This window comes from Myxocyprinus asiaticus, chromosome 21 (assembly GCF_019703515.2).
Source record: "Myxocyprinus asiaticus isolate MX2 ecotype Aquarium Trade chromosome 21, UBuf_Myxa_2, whole genome shotgun sequence".
In the NCBI taxonomy this organism is placed as follows: domain Eukaryota; kingdom Metazoa; phylum Chordata; class Actinopteri; order Cypriniformes; family Catostomidae; genus Myxocyprinus; species Myxocyprinus asiaticus.
In genome coordinates this window covers 43,602,772-43,617,385 of record NC_059364.1, presented here as the reverse complement: position 1 = coordinate 43,617,385, position 14,614 = coordinate 43,602,772, and the positions used below count along the sequence as shown (strand labels likewise).

Genomic DNA, 14,614 nt, shown 5'->3' with positions numbered 1-14,614 from the left:
AAATACCAGTAGACGGCGGTATAATCACCACGTGACTACAAACTGTGACGTTGCACAGGAACACATGAGCTGTCCTCTTCCGGTGGCCATATTGCAGTGATACAGCGGGTTTATTGTTTTCGGTTCATCATGCTGTCTGCACAAACTTACGGTGAGAATGGAAAGATGAAAGAATATCACTACACGGGACCAGTGGAGCATAAATTCTCTCCTTATGCCTTCAACGGAGGGTAAGAACACTGCAAAACGCGATATTCTCAGGGTTCTGTTTGTCTTCCTTAGCCACAGCTAGCGAACATGACACTTCAATTCATAACATAATCTCAGTTATAAACTCTTAATAAAGTCTGTTTGGTGGTGTGATTCAGGATTCTGCAAGCTTCAAAAGCACTGGTCATTTCAAGAATTAAATTGAGCTACTGATGTAAAATCACAACTCTGTAAATACGGGTTGAGTTGATGTGAACTGAGGTCTGTTTTACTTTCGCTATCAAAAACGCAGTATTTGATGGGGAATAAAGAGATTGCTACTTGCATTTTCTCAAATAAAAATCCCACCATGCCAAAACTGCTGATTTTTACATGCCTGTCTGAATTTTGCCAAATCAATTCATGGTTTAAATGCGGATTCAAATGATTATTTTATGACTATTCCCCCCATCTAAGTAAGATGTCTTCTCACAGTAGTTGCAAAGCAAACTATTTTTAAGCAAACACTTAAGTCTTATTTTTTATTATTATTATTATATTTTTCAGGACTGTGCTGGCCGTGGCTGGTGAAGACTTTGCTATTGTGGCTTCAGACACACGTTTAAGTGAGGGATACAGCATCCACAGCCGTGATTCCCCTAAGTGCTACAAACTGTAAGTGACTGCGTGTTCAACATGATGCATTTTGTGTGTCAGTCAGTGCATGTAACTATAACTCTACAGATAGTTCATAAAGATGAGACACATCATATACTGAAAGCTGAATCTGATCTCTCTGGTTCAAGGACAAACACTACTGTGCTCGGCTGCAGTGGTTTCCATGGCGACTGCTTGACGCTAACCAAAATCATTGAGGCAAGACTGAAGGTGGGTTTGACAGTGGACTAGAAAAGTACATAATTTTGTAACGTTGATTGTGTGTGCATGCACATCAGTTTCCAACTTGATAGGTAAACGCTCGTCAAGACAGAATTTGATGTTGGCTTGACAAAGCCTTGTCTTAAAGTTTAAACTAGTTTTAGAAGTTTGATTGTTACAAAGACATTACAGTAAGAAAAACACCTAGCTAGCTAGATTGTCAGATGGACTGTCACATAGATAGTCAGGCAGCTTAGATCTGAATAGAAGCAGAGACTATTTAGCAGAGACAGGTCACTTCTATTAAATTGAATGAGAGAAATCGGAATGGTAAACAGATGTAGAAAGGAAGTCCCGCCTTACAGGTAAAAGAGCCAGTCACCTTTTAGGTACAGACATCGCCTGTCAGTCAATTTGAGAACATGCATACGCATTAGCTATACAAACCGGGAAAATAGCTTTTTTTTTAGCATAATTTGAGGTAAAGAAGCTAATGTTTATGATTCCAGTGTTGTCAGATTTTACTGCTGATTTGAAATACGTTCTTTGTTCGTAATCTTGACCAACCGTTTCTGAGATTTCGGTCTTTCCTCATTCAAGTAGATAGGAGCTGCTCTTGCATGCTGCTTGTTTACATAGAAAAATAACTGCCCAGGATTGTTCCAAAGATGGCCGCCAGTGGACTGACTTGCTTAAAAGACTTTTGAAAAGGGTTTGTTTACTTTTGAATTTTTCGACTCCAGCCAGGTCTCCTAAGCAACCAAATTGGCCCGGTTGCTAGGGAGGGTAGAGTCACATAGGGTAACCTCCTCATGGTCGTGATTAGTTGTTCCCGCTCTCAATGGGGCGCGTGGTGAGTTGTGCGTGGATCGCGGAGAGTAGCATGAGCCTCCACATGCTGTGAGTCTCCGTGCTGTCATGCACAACAAGCGACATGATAAAATGCACAGATTGACAGTGTCAGAAGCGGAGGCAACTGAGACTTGTCCTCCACCACCCAGATTGAGGTGAGTAACTGCGCCACCACGAAGACCTACTAAGTAGTGGGAATTGGGCATTCCAAATTGGGGATTTTTCTTTTTTTTTATATAATCCCCTGTGTGAAAAAAAACAAACAAAACGTAAATCCACTCTGTTAGAAAAGTCATACCACACTTAGTCAGAACAGTCTGAAGGTCTGTGCCGAGTTTGGCTCCATGAGGAGTTAATGTTAGAAATAGTTTGGGGATTTTGGAAAAAACCCTAAACCATGTTTGGAGAATAACAGTATGTTGGCTTTGGCATTTAATAAATTAGTATTTATTTATTTTTTTTATGTTTATAATGTAGAATCTCCTCCATGCTTTTCACAACTGTCTGTATCTTATGTCACACAGTATTACTTGCGCAGATATACAGTAAATGAACAGTGGGTATTTAGGATAAAGTTTTCACATGACCCAAAATTCTGTTTCACACATGCATTTGCCAGATTTCTTAGATTTTTAGAGATGGGAATATTGACTTAAAGGATTAGTTCACCCAAAAATGAAAATTCAGTCATTGTTTACTCACCCGTGTTGTTATAACGCTATATGACTTTCTTAACACAAAGGGAGAAATTGTGAAGAAATTGTGTGCTCAGTGATGTCATACAATGGCAGTTTATGGTGACCACCTCTTCAAGCTTCAAAATTATAATTCAGAAGTCTAATAAATTCTTCCATGAGACTCATGATTATGAAAGCATATAAGGTTTGGTGAGAAACGAACTGAAATCTAATATATTATTTAGTAAAAATGTTTACTGACCGTTATTCTCCTGTGCACGTTCATGAGTCTGCAGCTCTTTGCACAAAGCAACAGTAGTTACGCAGCACGGGCAAGATGGGGCGTTCAAGCGATATTAACAACAGAAAACACAACATAGCTGCACACAAACCAGAGAACAGAACTTACAGATCATGTCTGAAGAGTTTGTAGTCGAAAAATAGATGCATTTCTATGCAGTCCTCAATTAAACAGAGAGATGGGGCTGAAGGAAGCAACAGTCACACTGTGTCCTAACCAGACGGCAAACGATATGCAGTGAAGTTTTTTGTCCTAAGCAGCTGCGACGAGCAATGGGACATTCTGTTGATCGCTTGGTTTCTTTATTTGGTGTCGCGCCTGATAATCCCTTTCGCTATGAACTGGCATGGTCCAAAATGTGATGCGTGGTGCGAGCGCAAAGCGATTGTGTTCCGCGACTGCTTTTGAGTCCATGAATAATGTATAACACAACACTTAAGGGCAGCCAGGGGAGTTTCTTGTGCCCTCCTTGGGTAAGATGGTGCCCTACACAGACTGCGTAATTTGCATATAGGGAGCGGCGGGACTTGTAGCTACCTTCAGCCTCATACATCACACTTTTTGATCGAGTACTGGACATTGAAATGCATCTATTTTTTGACAAAAAACTCTTCAGACATGTTTTGTTAGTTCTGTTCTCTGGTTTGTGTGCAGCTGTGTTGTGTTTTCTGTTGTTAATATCGCTGGTGGTCCTGTTTAAGCGAAATTAGTTTTAACTTGAACGCCCCATCTCGCCTGTCTTTAAAGTAATTTTTACTGAGGATGCCTGTAATGTTTGCTGTCAATTCGCACAAGATAAGCAGTGTCTGCTGAAACTGCAGAGTTGGGCATTTCTTCGTCGTTGACGTGTTCATGTTGAAACAGCTCAGAAATATTCCTAAACCTTACATTTTTTTGAAGGAGGTCTGATATTAAGTATTATAGATTTACTGTCACAATAACTGCAAAAAGGTTTAAAAAAAAAATGCGTCCAAGAGTGCCTCTATATTTTAAACTCATTTCTCAAGGAGATTGGGTAATATATCAATTTGCACAGGATTAGTAATTGTTAGCACCACAGGAACACACAATTCATATAAAGTCTGAAAAAGGTACTGATATGACTGATTCACATGGGATTAAAATCACAGAAAAGCTCTGGTGTTTATTACATTATCACACATCCTTATATTAAACCAATCCCATCTGAATAGGGCTGTATGAAGGGTATGGTAATCTAGTTAACAGTACACATTTACATCTAACAGATTTAATTAAAAAAATAAATAAATAGAATGACATTATAATTTGTTGAGCACAGTCTGAAATGAAACTTGAATTTTAGCCAAACTGATTTATTAAATGGTTTTAAAAGTATTTATTTAGTAATTTTAGTTACTAGCCTAAAATTTTTGCAGCAGCTTTGTTATAATAATGGGATATGCAACAAAAATACTGTAATATGTCCTCTAAGTTTGTGTTGTTGACTTCTGAATTTCTTCAGCAGTGAAACTTTGTTACTGTAATGGTGGAATACAGTGGAACTATTGCAGAAATTATGTATCTGTTCTTTTACCAAACAAATTGTAGAATAATATCAACGTAAGATATCTGTCTTTATCGCAGTATGTCTATGAAGTTTCTAGTTTAGATTTAAGGGTTAGTACATCAGTCCTGTCAAGTCATTCAAGATGTTGAAGAATGCATGAAAGGAGTTATCTTCTAATTTATATAATCAACGTGTTTCCTAATAAGTGATCCTCCTCCTCTTATAGATGTACAAGCATTCAAATAATAAGACCATGACCAGTGGAGCCATCGCAGCTATGCTGTCAACAATCCTGTATGGAAGGCGTTTCTTCCCTTACTACGTGTACAACATCATCGGTGGTCTGGATGAGGAGGGTGAGTTTGCGAAACTCAGACAAGCATGGTTTGTCCAAATTATAAAGAAATATATTTTTATTTCCCCTTTTTTTTTTTTTTAAGGTCGAGGTGCTGTTTACAGTTTTGATCCGGTTGGATCGTACCAGAGAGACACTTACAAAGCAGGTGGCTCAGCAAGTGCAATGCTGCAGCCTCTTCTGGACAACCAGGTAAAAAAATTCAAGTTAATCTAGATTATCTATTTTATTATTTTCCTTAAAGAAAATGAAATGCATTTTGTACCATTAAGGGTTTTTGCATTGCTTTCATTACAATCATGATAGTCATTGCAATAAATAAATAGTAATAATTTGTATTAAGTATTTATTGCATTGTACTGCCTTTAAGAAATGCAATTTTTAATGAAAAAAATAATTTTATTACAGTAAATACAGTAATAACAGCAAAAATTACCACTGAGATTAATGAAAATTAAAATAAATGTAAACATCGACACATTACAGTTATGATAACTTGGGGATAAAATATGCTTAAAAATATTCAAAAATGTGATTTGCTCCTATAAATAAGCTTCTTTAAACTATATATATATATATATATATATATATATATATATATATATATATATATATACACTGATCAGCCACAACATTAAAACCACCTGCCTAATATTGTGTAGGTCCCCCTCATGCTGAGATGCTATTCTTCTCACCACAGTTGTACAGAGTGGTTATCTGAGTTACCGTTGACTTTGTCAGTTTGAACCAGTCTGGCCATTCTCTGTTGACTTCCTCATCAACAAGACATTTCCGTCCACAGAACTGCCGCTCACTTGATGTTTTTTGTTTTTCAAAACAAACTGAAAACTCAAACCAGCCCATCTGGCACCAACAATCATGCCACGGTCCAAATCACTGAGATCAAATTTTTTAACTGGCTGTTTTTCCATATTTACTTACTACTAGATGGCTCTGTCCTGAAACTGCAGGTACCCTCAAGTCATTATGGCTATGACATATACCAAGTTTGGCGTCAATACGCCTAAGCATGGAAAAGATACAGCCTTACAACCATTTTGGCGTGCTCGCTGTCAAATTCGTTGAAGCATTATTCGAGAACGGTTTGGTCTATCAAAAAGCTTTTAATAACTTTTTGTCTCCAGTGTCCCTAGATGATACACAACAAATTTAGTGCAAATCGGAGTTACGGTCTTGGAGGAGTTTGAAAAAGTAGATTTTTCAGAAAATTCTAAATGGCAGAAAATCTAGTCAGATGGAAATTGAAATCATGGTGTGCATTAGACTTGGCATGAGCCAAGGAATCATAGGCCTTACGGTTCAAAAGTTGTGAGCATAAACAAAAGTGCAACCTTGAACAGTTGGTGGCGCTAGAGACCTCAAATTTGGGTCAGTTAGAGTGCAGAGTGTCCTTTTATCAGTGTGCCAAATTTCATAACTTTCCTATGTACGGTTCTATGGGCTGCCATAGACTTCATTGGCGGAATAATAAGAAGAAGAAGAACACTAATGAATACAATAGATGCCTATGCACTTTCAGTGCTTGGCCCCTAACTACAGGATTCACACTTTCATGGAAATCCTGGAAATATCAGGGAATTTTTAAATTGTTCCAGGATTGGAAAAGTCGTGTAAATGAATAAAACCTTAAAAATTGTTGGATGTTATGGAAATTTTACTAGTAAACAGTGTGGTTTTATGGTTTTGCTGATCTCTAAGATATTTAATCTTCTATATTTTTCTCTTGTGTGTAGAGAAACTTGCTCACAAGCCATTGTGATGTTTGATTTGTGAACATCATCCCAAAAGCTTAAATGAGTTTTTCATATGCTCAGATTGGATTCAAAAACATGGAGAATGTGGAGCAACTGCCCCTGACTCTGGAGAAGGCCGTGCAGCTGGTGAAGGATGTGTTCATCTCCGCTGCAGAGAGAGACGTCTATACTGGAGACGCCCTCAAGATCTGTATCATCACCAAGGAAGGCATTCGAGATGAGATTGTGCCACTGAGGAAAGACTGAGACGTGTTCTCTGCCAAAATTAGTCTGTTTTTGTTTTTCTACAGTTGCATACATCTTTCTGCTGTTCTTTTTATATTCTTTCTCAAGAATAAATACGTTACCAATACCAGTGTTGTATTTTACTCCATTTATTATGCCATTCAAGGAATATTCCTGGATTAATACAAATTATGCTCAATCGACAGCATTTGTGGCATAATGTTGATTACAACAAAAATGTAATTCAACTCGTCTCTCATTTTCTTTAAACAAAACAAAACAAAAATCTTGGTTCCAGAGAGGCACTTAAAATGGAAGTGAAGAAGGGCAATCCGTAAACATTAAAGTACTCACTGTTTCAAAAGTATAGCCACAAGACAAGCTATATGATTTTAGTATGATAAAATGACTTGCTTACCTTTTCTGTGTACAGTTACATGTACATCCATTTTTTTTTTACAACTTTGTTGCCATGACAACATAATGCTGTAAACTTTAAAACTGTGATTTAAACAACTTTACAGCTCAAACTACACAAGTTTTAACAGAAGAATTAATGTAAGTGCTTTTGTAAAATTAAAAGCTTCACATTTCTGCCTTTTAAACCCTCAAAAAATTGGTCAGGGTCTCACTATAACCTCGTTTTTTGCTGCGAATATTAAACTTTTTTTTTTTTTTTTTTGTGGTAATCTGAATTATGCCACAAATGCTGTCAAATTAGCTTGGTTTGTATCAAATCTGGATTATTTCTTTAACATTGCATCATATACAAACACACTAATCAGGTCCATTTGAATATGGTTAATGTGGTCAGCGAATGATCACATGTCAGGGTTTGTACAGTCTTGGAAAAGTTGGAAAATGCTTGATTTTCACAGTTATGCTTTCAAGGCTTGAAAAATATGATTTTGAATATGCTACGTGAAAATGATTCTACCTATGGTTCTTTAAAACACTAGTGGTTTAAGGTTTTTTTAGAGAACCTTTGATAAAATGGTTCTATGTGGAACTAAAAAAAAGGGTTCTCCTATGGCATCACTCTCAGGAACCCTACTGTGGTTCTTTAAAGCAGTAGTTAAAGTGTTCTTTATAGAACTTTGGGTAAAATGATTCTTTGTATGGCAAAAAAGTGTTCTCCACATGTACATGGCTGTTCACGTGATATAAAAGAAAACGTGACTCATCGGACCAGGCAACCTTCCACTGCTCTGAGGTCCAGTTCCAACACTTGCCCATTGTAGGTGCATTCGACGGTGGACACCCTTTTGCACTCTGACCTGTCTGCGGCTACGCAACCCCATATGCAGCAGAGTGCACTGTGTGTTGTGACACATTCCTCCCGTAACTATCATTATCATTTTCTGTGACTTGTGCCACAGCAGACCTTCTGTCGGTTTGGACCAGACAGGATATCCTTCGTTGCTCTCGTGTATCGATGAGCCTTGGGCGCCCAACACCCTGTTGCCGGCTTTTGGTTTGTCCCTCCTCGGACCACTGTCGGTAGGTACTCACCACTGCTGACTGGGAGCATCCCACAAGCCTTGCCGTTTCAGAGATGCTCTGACCCAGTCGTCTGGCCATAACAATTTGGCCCTTGTCAAAGTCACTCAGGTCTTTACTCCTCCCCATTTCTCCTGCATTCAACACGTTGACTACAAGAACTGATTGTTCGTTTACCATCTCATCTACCCAGACCTTGACATGTGGCCTTGTTAGGAGATGATCAATGTTATTCGCTTCAATTGTGAGTAGTCATAATGGTTTGGCTCATTAGTGTATATCTAAATTCTAACCCTAACCGTGTGTGGAGGTGACGCCCCCTTTTGGAGATCTCCGGCCTGCAGCTATACCTACTTGCATTTGTGTCTGAAGTGCAACTGTCACGTGATCCTCAAATAGCTTTCAAATAGACCAAAGACCCGAGAACTAGTCTATACATCCCAATTCAACTGACAAAATTTTGAGCTAATTCTCTGTTTAACAATTAAAAAGAGAATGCAAAGGTATAATGCCCACTAGTTTGAATTTTATAGTTTATTTCACCTTTTAATAGTGATTGTCTACATATTGGTCTGCATTTATAAAAAGAGTTTGCATGATTCTGGTGCATCTAGTTGTGTCAGGTAGGAGTTGCTGCAGTTGGGCTCTGTGTCTGCTGGGGTTTGCACAGAGTGACAGTGACACGGAGACTGAAAGGGCTTGAGCGGCTCTAATAAACACCTGCCTTAGTTTCCAGGCCAGCACTGAGTTAGAAGGATCCCCTCAGACCAGAGAGCCACCTGAGCAGCCAACCTGTAAGCACTCTTGTCATTATCTCTTTAGTCTATTAAAATTATAGTGCCCCCCAGAATTAAATTCTGACGTTATTTATTTGCTCATATGAGATTATTTTTCATGGAACACAAAAAGCAAGTTTGGACAATGGTGTCCATTAGGGGTGTGCAGTGAAGCATGTGTCTGTATCTGTTGAAATGGCAAAATTGTCTGTATCTGTATTCTGATATAAACGTATAAGGGCAGCGCTTAAATGGAGAGTGTGTCAAAACTAAACAAAAAGCCCATTTTAAATGTGACTCGATTCCATTTATAGTTTCCAATAACAAATATGCCTTGTATAATTATTAAAATGATTTGTTCTTCTTCTATTTAATAGATTATTTTTATTCTTAGTTCTCACAAGATAAAGCTGTGAGAAATAAATTGACAGTAGGATAATAGAATGCATTTTGTTTTTTTTTGTTTTTTTTTTATAACCTACATACTGTATATTTACATATTTAGTAAATAGTATTTACTACAAGGTTGTTCGAGCGTGATCAAATTGCGCAGTAGCTCAACTGATAGAACTCCACACTTTTTGATGCATAGGACCTGGGTACAAGTCCTGAAGAGCATGTGAGTCGACTACACGTGAGCTGAAAGTGTCACAGAAGCACAGGGAGGGACTGGATTGGGAGCACCGGGACTTTTCCCAGTGTGCCGGTTGAGTAGTGAGCCACTCAAAATACTCAAAGTGTGATGAAACAGTGCTACCTGATTAATACAGCATTTCCGCCACTGGCCGCAGAGTGCGATCATGGGTGATCGCGTGGGCCAGATGGGCTGGATTTTTCCAGGGGCGATTTTGACTCACAGTCCAGGCCTATAGAGGCACCACAAAATGTTGTGTTTGCATCAGCAAATGCGTTTTTCATCTAACATTTGCTTTTGTGACCTTTTGTTAAAGGTTTAGGGTAGGGAGGTAGGTTTTACTGATTTGACTCAACAGAGTTTTGACCATAAAAACCTCACCTGTTTTGGAGAACATTTAACTCTTTTTGCACACACAGATGACATTTCACCTCAGAACTGCCGTGAAACGTATAAGAAACCAAATACATTTAATTTTCATGAGATCAGGTTTGTTGAAATAATGTTTTTGATCAACATAAAAATCCTCTAAGATGATACCATATGGGGCAAAGAGGGGTTTTCTGTTCACAAATGACTTAAATTGGTTTGTCTCTCATCTGAGGGAGAGCAGGAGGGCTTGTAGCAGCCAGAAGTAATAGTATAGTAAAGACACCAATCAAATCAGCCATTAATGCTCAACTGACTCCTTGTAAATCTGTACACGAGTTCAGCACTTGATGATAAACCAACAACACCAGCATGTTTGTTCAGATGGCAAAATGTATTCCATGCTTAAATTTTATGGCTAATGGCTTATGATCGAAGATCACTGACGTGCACAGAATGGGGGCAGCAGGGGCGCAAGCCCCTTTCTTTCACAATTCTAAAGGTGCCCGTTTGGTCATCCAGAAAAAGGGGAGAAATTTTAATAATTCAATTAAAATAGTTAACAAAATTAAAATCTCATCATAAACATGGCATTACTGTATGAATATACCCTTCACTAACAGTCTTGTGGAAGGGCCCTCCGAGAAAAGATAAATTTTCTCACTTTTGTTTTGAACGAACTTTCGAGTGGCATCCCCTCCCGCAGCAGCGCCCTTCAAGGAAGCAAAAAATGCAGTTTTGAATTCGCCCCGGAGCATCGAATTGCTGTTACCTCAGACGAGTATCAGGTCAGATAAAAAGCCCCCTCCATGTATTGTGTTGTAAGTTCATCAAAAGAATATTACTCGATTCCTAACGCATTTCCAACATTGCATACCACTAGTGTAGACAGATTTATTAATTATAATGGGAGTGGTCACGTTGCTTTCAGTGATATAAATTCAGTTAGTCTTTTATAGAATATTAACATAAACTGAAGGAGCTGTCAGGTTCAGCCAAAGCCAGTTTGTTTTTGTTGAAACTAATAAGCCATTAGACAAATCACTTTCAGAAAAATACCATTAGACTACCACAGTACCGCCGCTCCCTTTACACGTATTACGCAGTCTGCATAGGGCACCAACTCCCTAGAGGGGCAGCATCATACCTTAGGGGGCACCAGAAACTCCACCGGCTGCACTTACATGTTGATTATTCCACTTACACCATGGTTACCACACCTTAAGACATCGTTCAGGTTTTTATCTCAAGACATTTTCTGGTTTTTGTCCCTAAAACGCTCTTATGACAGCGACTACTTTCTTCCGCCAAGGATTCAGCGTCTAGAATATTATTGTACGGAATGGTCGATCATGTTCATATTTCATGATACTGTCATGGTACTCCAAATTACTTAAAAAAAAAACACCATGGTTTTACAATGACACATGTCAAAAACATGAGGTTATCACAGACCATGTCTGAAAATAAATAAATAAACAAGTGTATTACCACCGTGCTTTTTGTGAGAAATATAACAGAATAGGCTGTTATCTGTGATAAAGGAAAAATGGATTAAATTAGGTACAGTATATACTGTATATACAAGAAAATGGTTAAATACTCAAAAAGCAAAGAAATTAGTAAAGTATTTATAATTACTAATTTAAAAAAAAAAAAAAAATGTTATCCTTCCGCCCCATCCCTGCTAATGTCTGAGCAGGTTAATGTCAAAGATTTATGTCAAAGATTTTTTTTTTTTTTTTTTTTGCAGTGAATCTCATGCAAGCACGTCTATGCCCCATTTTGAAACAAAAATAAAATAAGAAATTCAAGTAAGAAATGATTGGTTGCGTAAAATAAATTATGCAACACACATTTTTAGGATTAATTTAGGATTTGTTTGTATTATTTTATGACAATTAAGCACATTTCCCCCAATTACTTTAGTCTAATCACAATTTTAAATCTTGTAATCAGATTACAGTTACTTTCTTTCACTGAAGTTAATTACTTTCGTTAAAGGTGCTTCCTCATTTAAAAAGTTTAACTCTTAAAGACATGAATTGTAATTTTACAATGTATGTTGGAAATCATGAGCACTCATATTAAAATGAAGATTCCAGTCATATCAGTAACCTTATAAAAGCTGTTTTATTCTACATGGAGAGGGTCCGCATATGGGGGCTGCCATGTTAGAATCACATGACCAGCTGAATACTACTCACTTAATCTCAGTATCCGTCCTGTTATTTGACACTTTCACTCATTGATTGAAGTAATCATGGCTGACTGTGAATACTAAATTTCTACAATGTCATCTGAAACTGAAAACTGTTGATTTTAAATGATGCTGCATCCAAGTCACTAAGTGTCCAAGTCCAAGATGACAAACACAAAAGTTACTGAGTGCACCTATAATTTACATTACTTGGGTTACACATATGTCTAAAATAATATTATTTTTGTAGAAAACATGTGAAAATGAATTATTTTCATATGTGCACCTGTTTGTGTGAGGTACCGAGTGCACGATTTACAGGCGACAGTATACAAGGAATTATAGACATTATTTAGTGACAAAATAAATGCTTTGATGAAAAGTGTTTTTGAAAGTAACTTAAAAGTAAAATAATTAGTAGTAAGAGTACCTTTTCAGCAAAGTAACATAATTATACTTTGAGAAGTGATTAGTAATCTGTTGTGGATTACTTTTTGAGTACATTACCTAAAACTGGTTGTATTTACATTATGGTAATAAGAATTGGACAAGAACATGTGCTTTAAAAGTCTAAAGATTATTCTAATTTTGGGGTGATATGTGACTGGGACATGCTCTTGCCAGTCTGTTTTCTGAATGTGTATACTAACAATCATTTTATATTTTCTCAGAGGACATAAGACAAGCAGGACAATTGAGGTACAAGCTCTGAATTAAATGTCCTATTTGCAAGTCGATTCCCACTTCCCAGCCTTTTTGTGAACAAACCTTTGATGATGCCTTCATGACAGGAGAGATCATTCATATTCTGATGAAACATGAACTGTATGAGAATCCTCAGCTAGCCCCCTATCTGACAGCACATGGAAAATCATGGGACTTGGTAACTTTTTTGAGATTAATTGTTGCTTGTCAGCTCTTAGATATACCCTGGTGGCCATAAGTTTGCAATAATGTACAGATTTTACAGTTTCTGAATTATACTGGCACTTTAATTCTCCAAAGTGGCATTCAACCAATCACAAAGTATAGTCAGGTCATTACTGATGTAAAAAACAGCACCATCACTATTTGAAAAAAGTCATTTTTGATCAAATCTAGACAGGCCCCATCTCCAGCAGCCATCACTCCAACACCTTATCCTTGAGTAATCATGCTAAATTGATCATTTGGTACTAGAAAATCACTTGCCATTATATCAAACACAGCTGAAAGCTATTTAGATCGTTAAATGAAGCTTAACATTGTCTTTGTGTTTGTTTTTGTGTTGCCACAGTATACAATAGTCTTAAGTCATGTCTTAAGGTCAATATTAGGTCAAAAATGGCAAAAAAAAAAAAAAAGAAAGAAAAAAAAAAGAAACATCATTCTCTAGAAACTCATCAGTCAATCATTGTTTTGAGGAATAAAGGCTATACAATGCTTGAAATTTTGAAGATTTCATACAAAGGTGTACACTACAGTCTTCAAAGACAAAGGACAACTGACTCTAACAAGAACAGAAAGAGATGTGGAAGGCCAGATGTACAACTAAACAAGAGGAGAAGTACATCAGAGTCTCTAGTTTGAGAAATAGACGCCTCACATGTCCTCAGCTGACAGCTTCATTGAATTCTACTCGCTCAACACCAGTTTCATGTACAACAGTAAAGAGAAGACTCAGGGGTGCAGGCCTTATGGGAAGAATTGCAAAGAAAAAGCCATTTTTTAAACAGAAAAACAAAAAGAAAAGGTTAGAGTGGGCAAAGAAACACAGACATTGGACAACAGATAATTGGAAAAGAGTGTTATGGATCTTAACCCCATTGAGCTTTTGTGGGATCAGCTAGACTGTAAGGTGCGTGAGAAGTGCCTGACAAGACAGCCACATCTATGGCAAGTGCTACAGGAAGTGTGGGGTGAAATGTCACCTGAGTATCTGGACAAACTGACAGCTAGAATGCCAAGGATCTGCAAAGCTGTCATTGCTGCACATGGAGGATTTTTTGATGAGAACTCTTTGAAGTAGTTTAAGAAGTTCTGAATGTTTTTTTCAATTTGTAATAGTAATTTCTCACGTTATTGTCCTGGCTATACATTGTGATCAGCTGAGTACCAGTTTCTTTCCATAAGAGCAAAATCTGTACATTATTCCGAACTTTTGGCCGCCAGCGTACATTTGATAAATATAACTAGCTTTTCATTATGTTGGCTGCACATATCCGACTTAGACTACTGTTATTGTTATTGTACTTGGGTTAGGTTTATTTTTAAATCGCAAATCAAAGACCTTCATTTAAATGCAACTCCCCTAGAGAGCTTTCAAGCTACATCCATTAAACTCACCAGAGACCTTCGACATGTTCTATCTTTTC

At 37.5% G+C, this 14,614-nt stretch overlaps 1 protein-coding gene across 1 annotated transcript; it reads left to right on the top strand.

The window, feature by feature from the left end:
• Positions 1–62: 62 nt before the first annotated feature.
• LOC127412329 (proteasome subunit beta type-1-B-like) lies at positions 63–6,908 on the top strand. The gene is made up of 6 exons (XM_051648590.1): positions 63–230; positions 757–864; positions 996–1,077; positions 4,653–4,782; positions 4,867–4,973; positions 6,617–6,908. Exons 1-6 carry the CDS (start codon positions 130–132, stop codon positions 6,800–6,802), a joined length of 714 nt encoding a protein of 237 aa, XP_051504550.1. The 5' UTR covers positions 63–129; the 3' UTR covers positions 6,803–6,908.
• The last annotated feature ends 7,706 nt before the right edge of the window (positions 6,909–14,614 follow it).

What these genes read in the sequence shown, in the direction of transcription:
- LOC127412329 (XM_051648590.1), top strand. Translation starts at nt 130, where the DNA reads ATGCTGTCTGCACAAACTTACGGTGAGAATGGAAAGATGAAAGAATAT. An exon ending in CCTTATGCCTTCAACGGAGG is followed by an intron (nt 231 to 756) that starts GTAAGAACACTG and finishes TATATTTTTCAG; the next exon opens with GACTGTGCTGGCCGTGGCTG. An exon ending in TCATTGAGGCAAGACTGAAG is followed by an intron (nt 1,078 to 4,652) that starts GTGGGTTTGACA and finishes CTCCTCTTATAG; the next exon opens with ATGTACAAGCATTCAAATAA.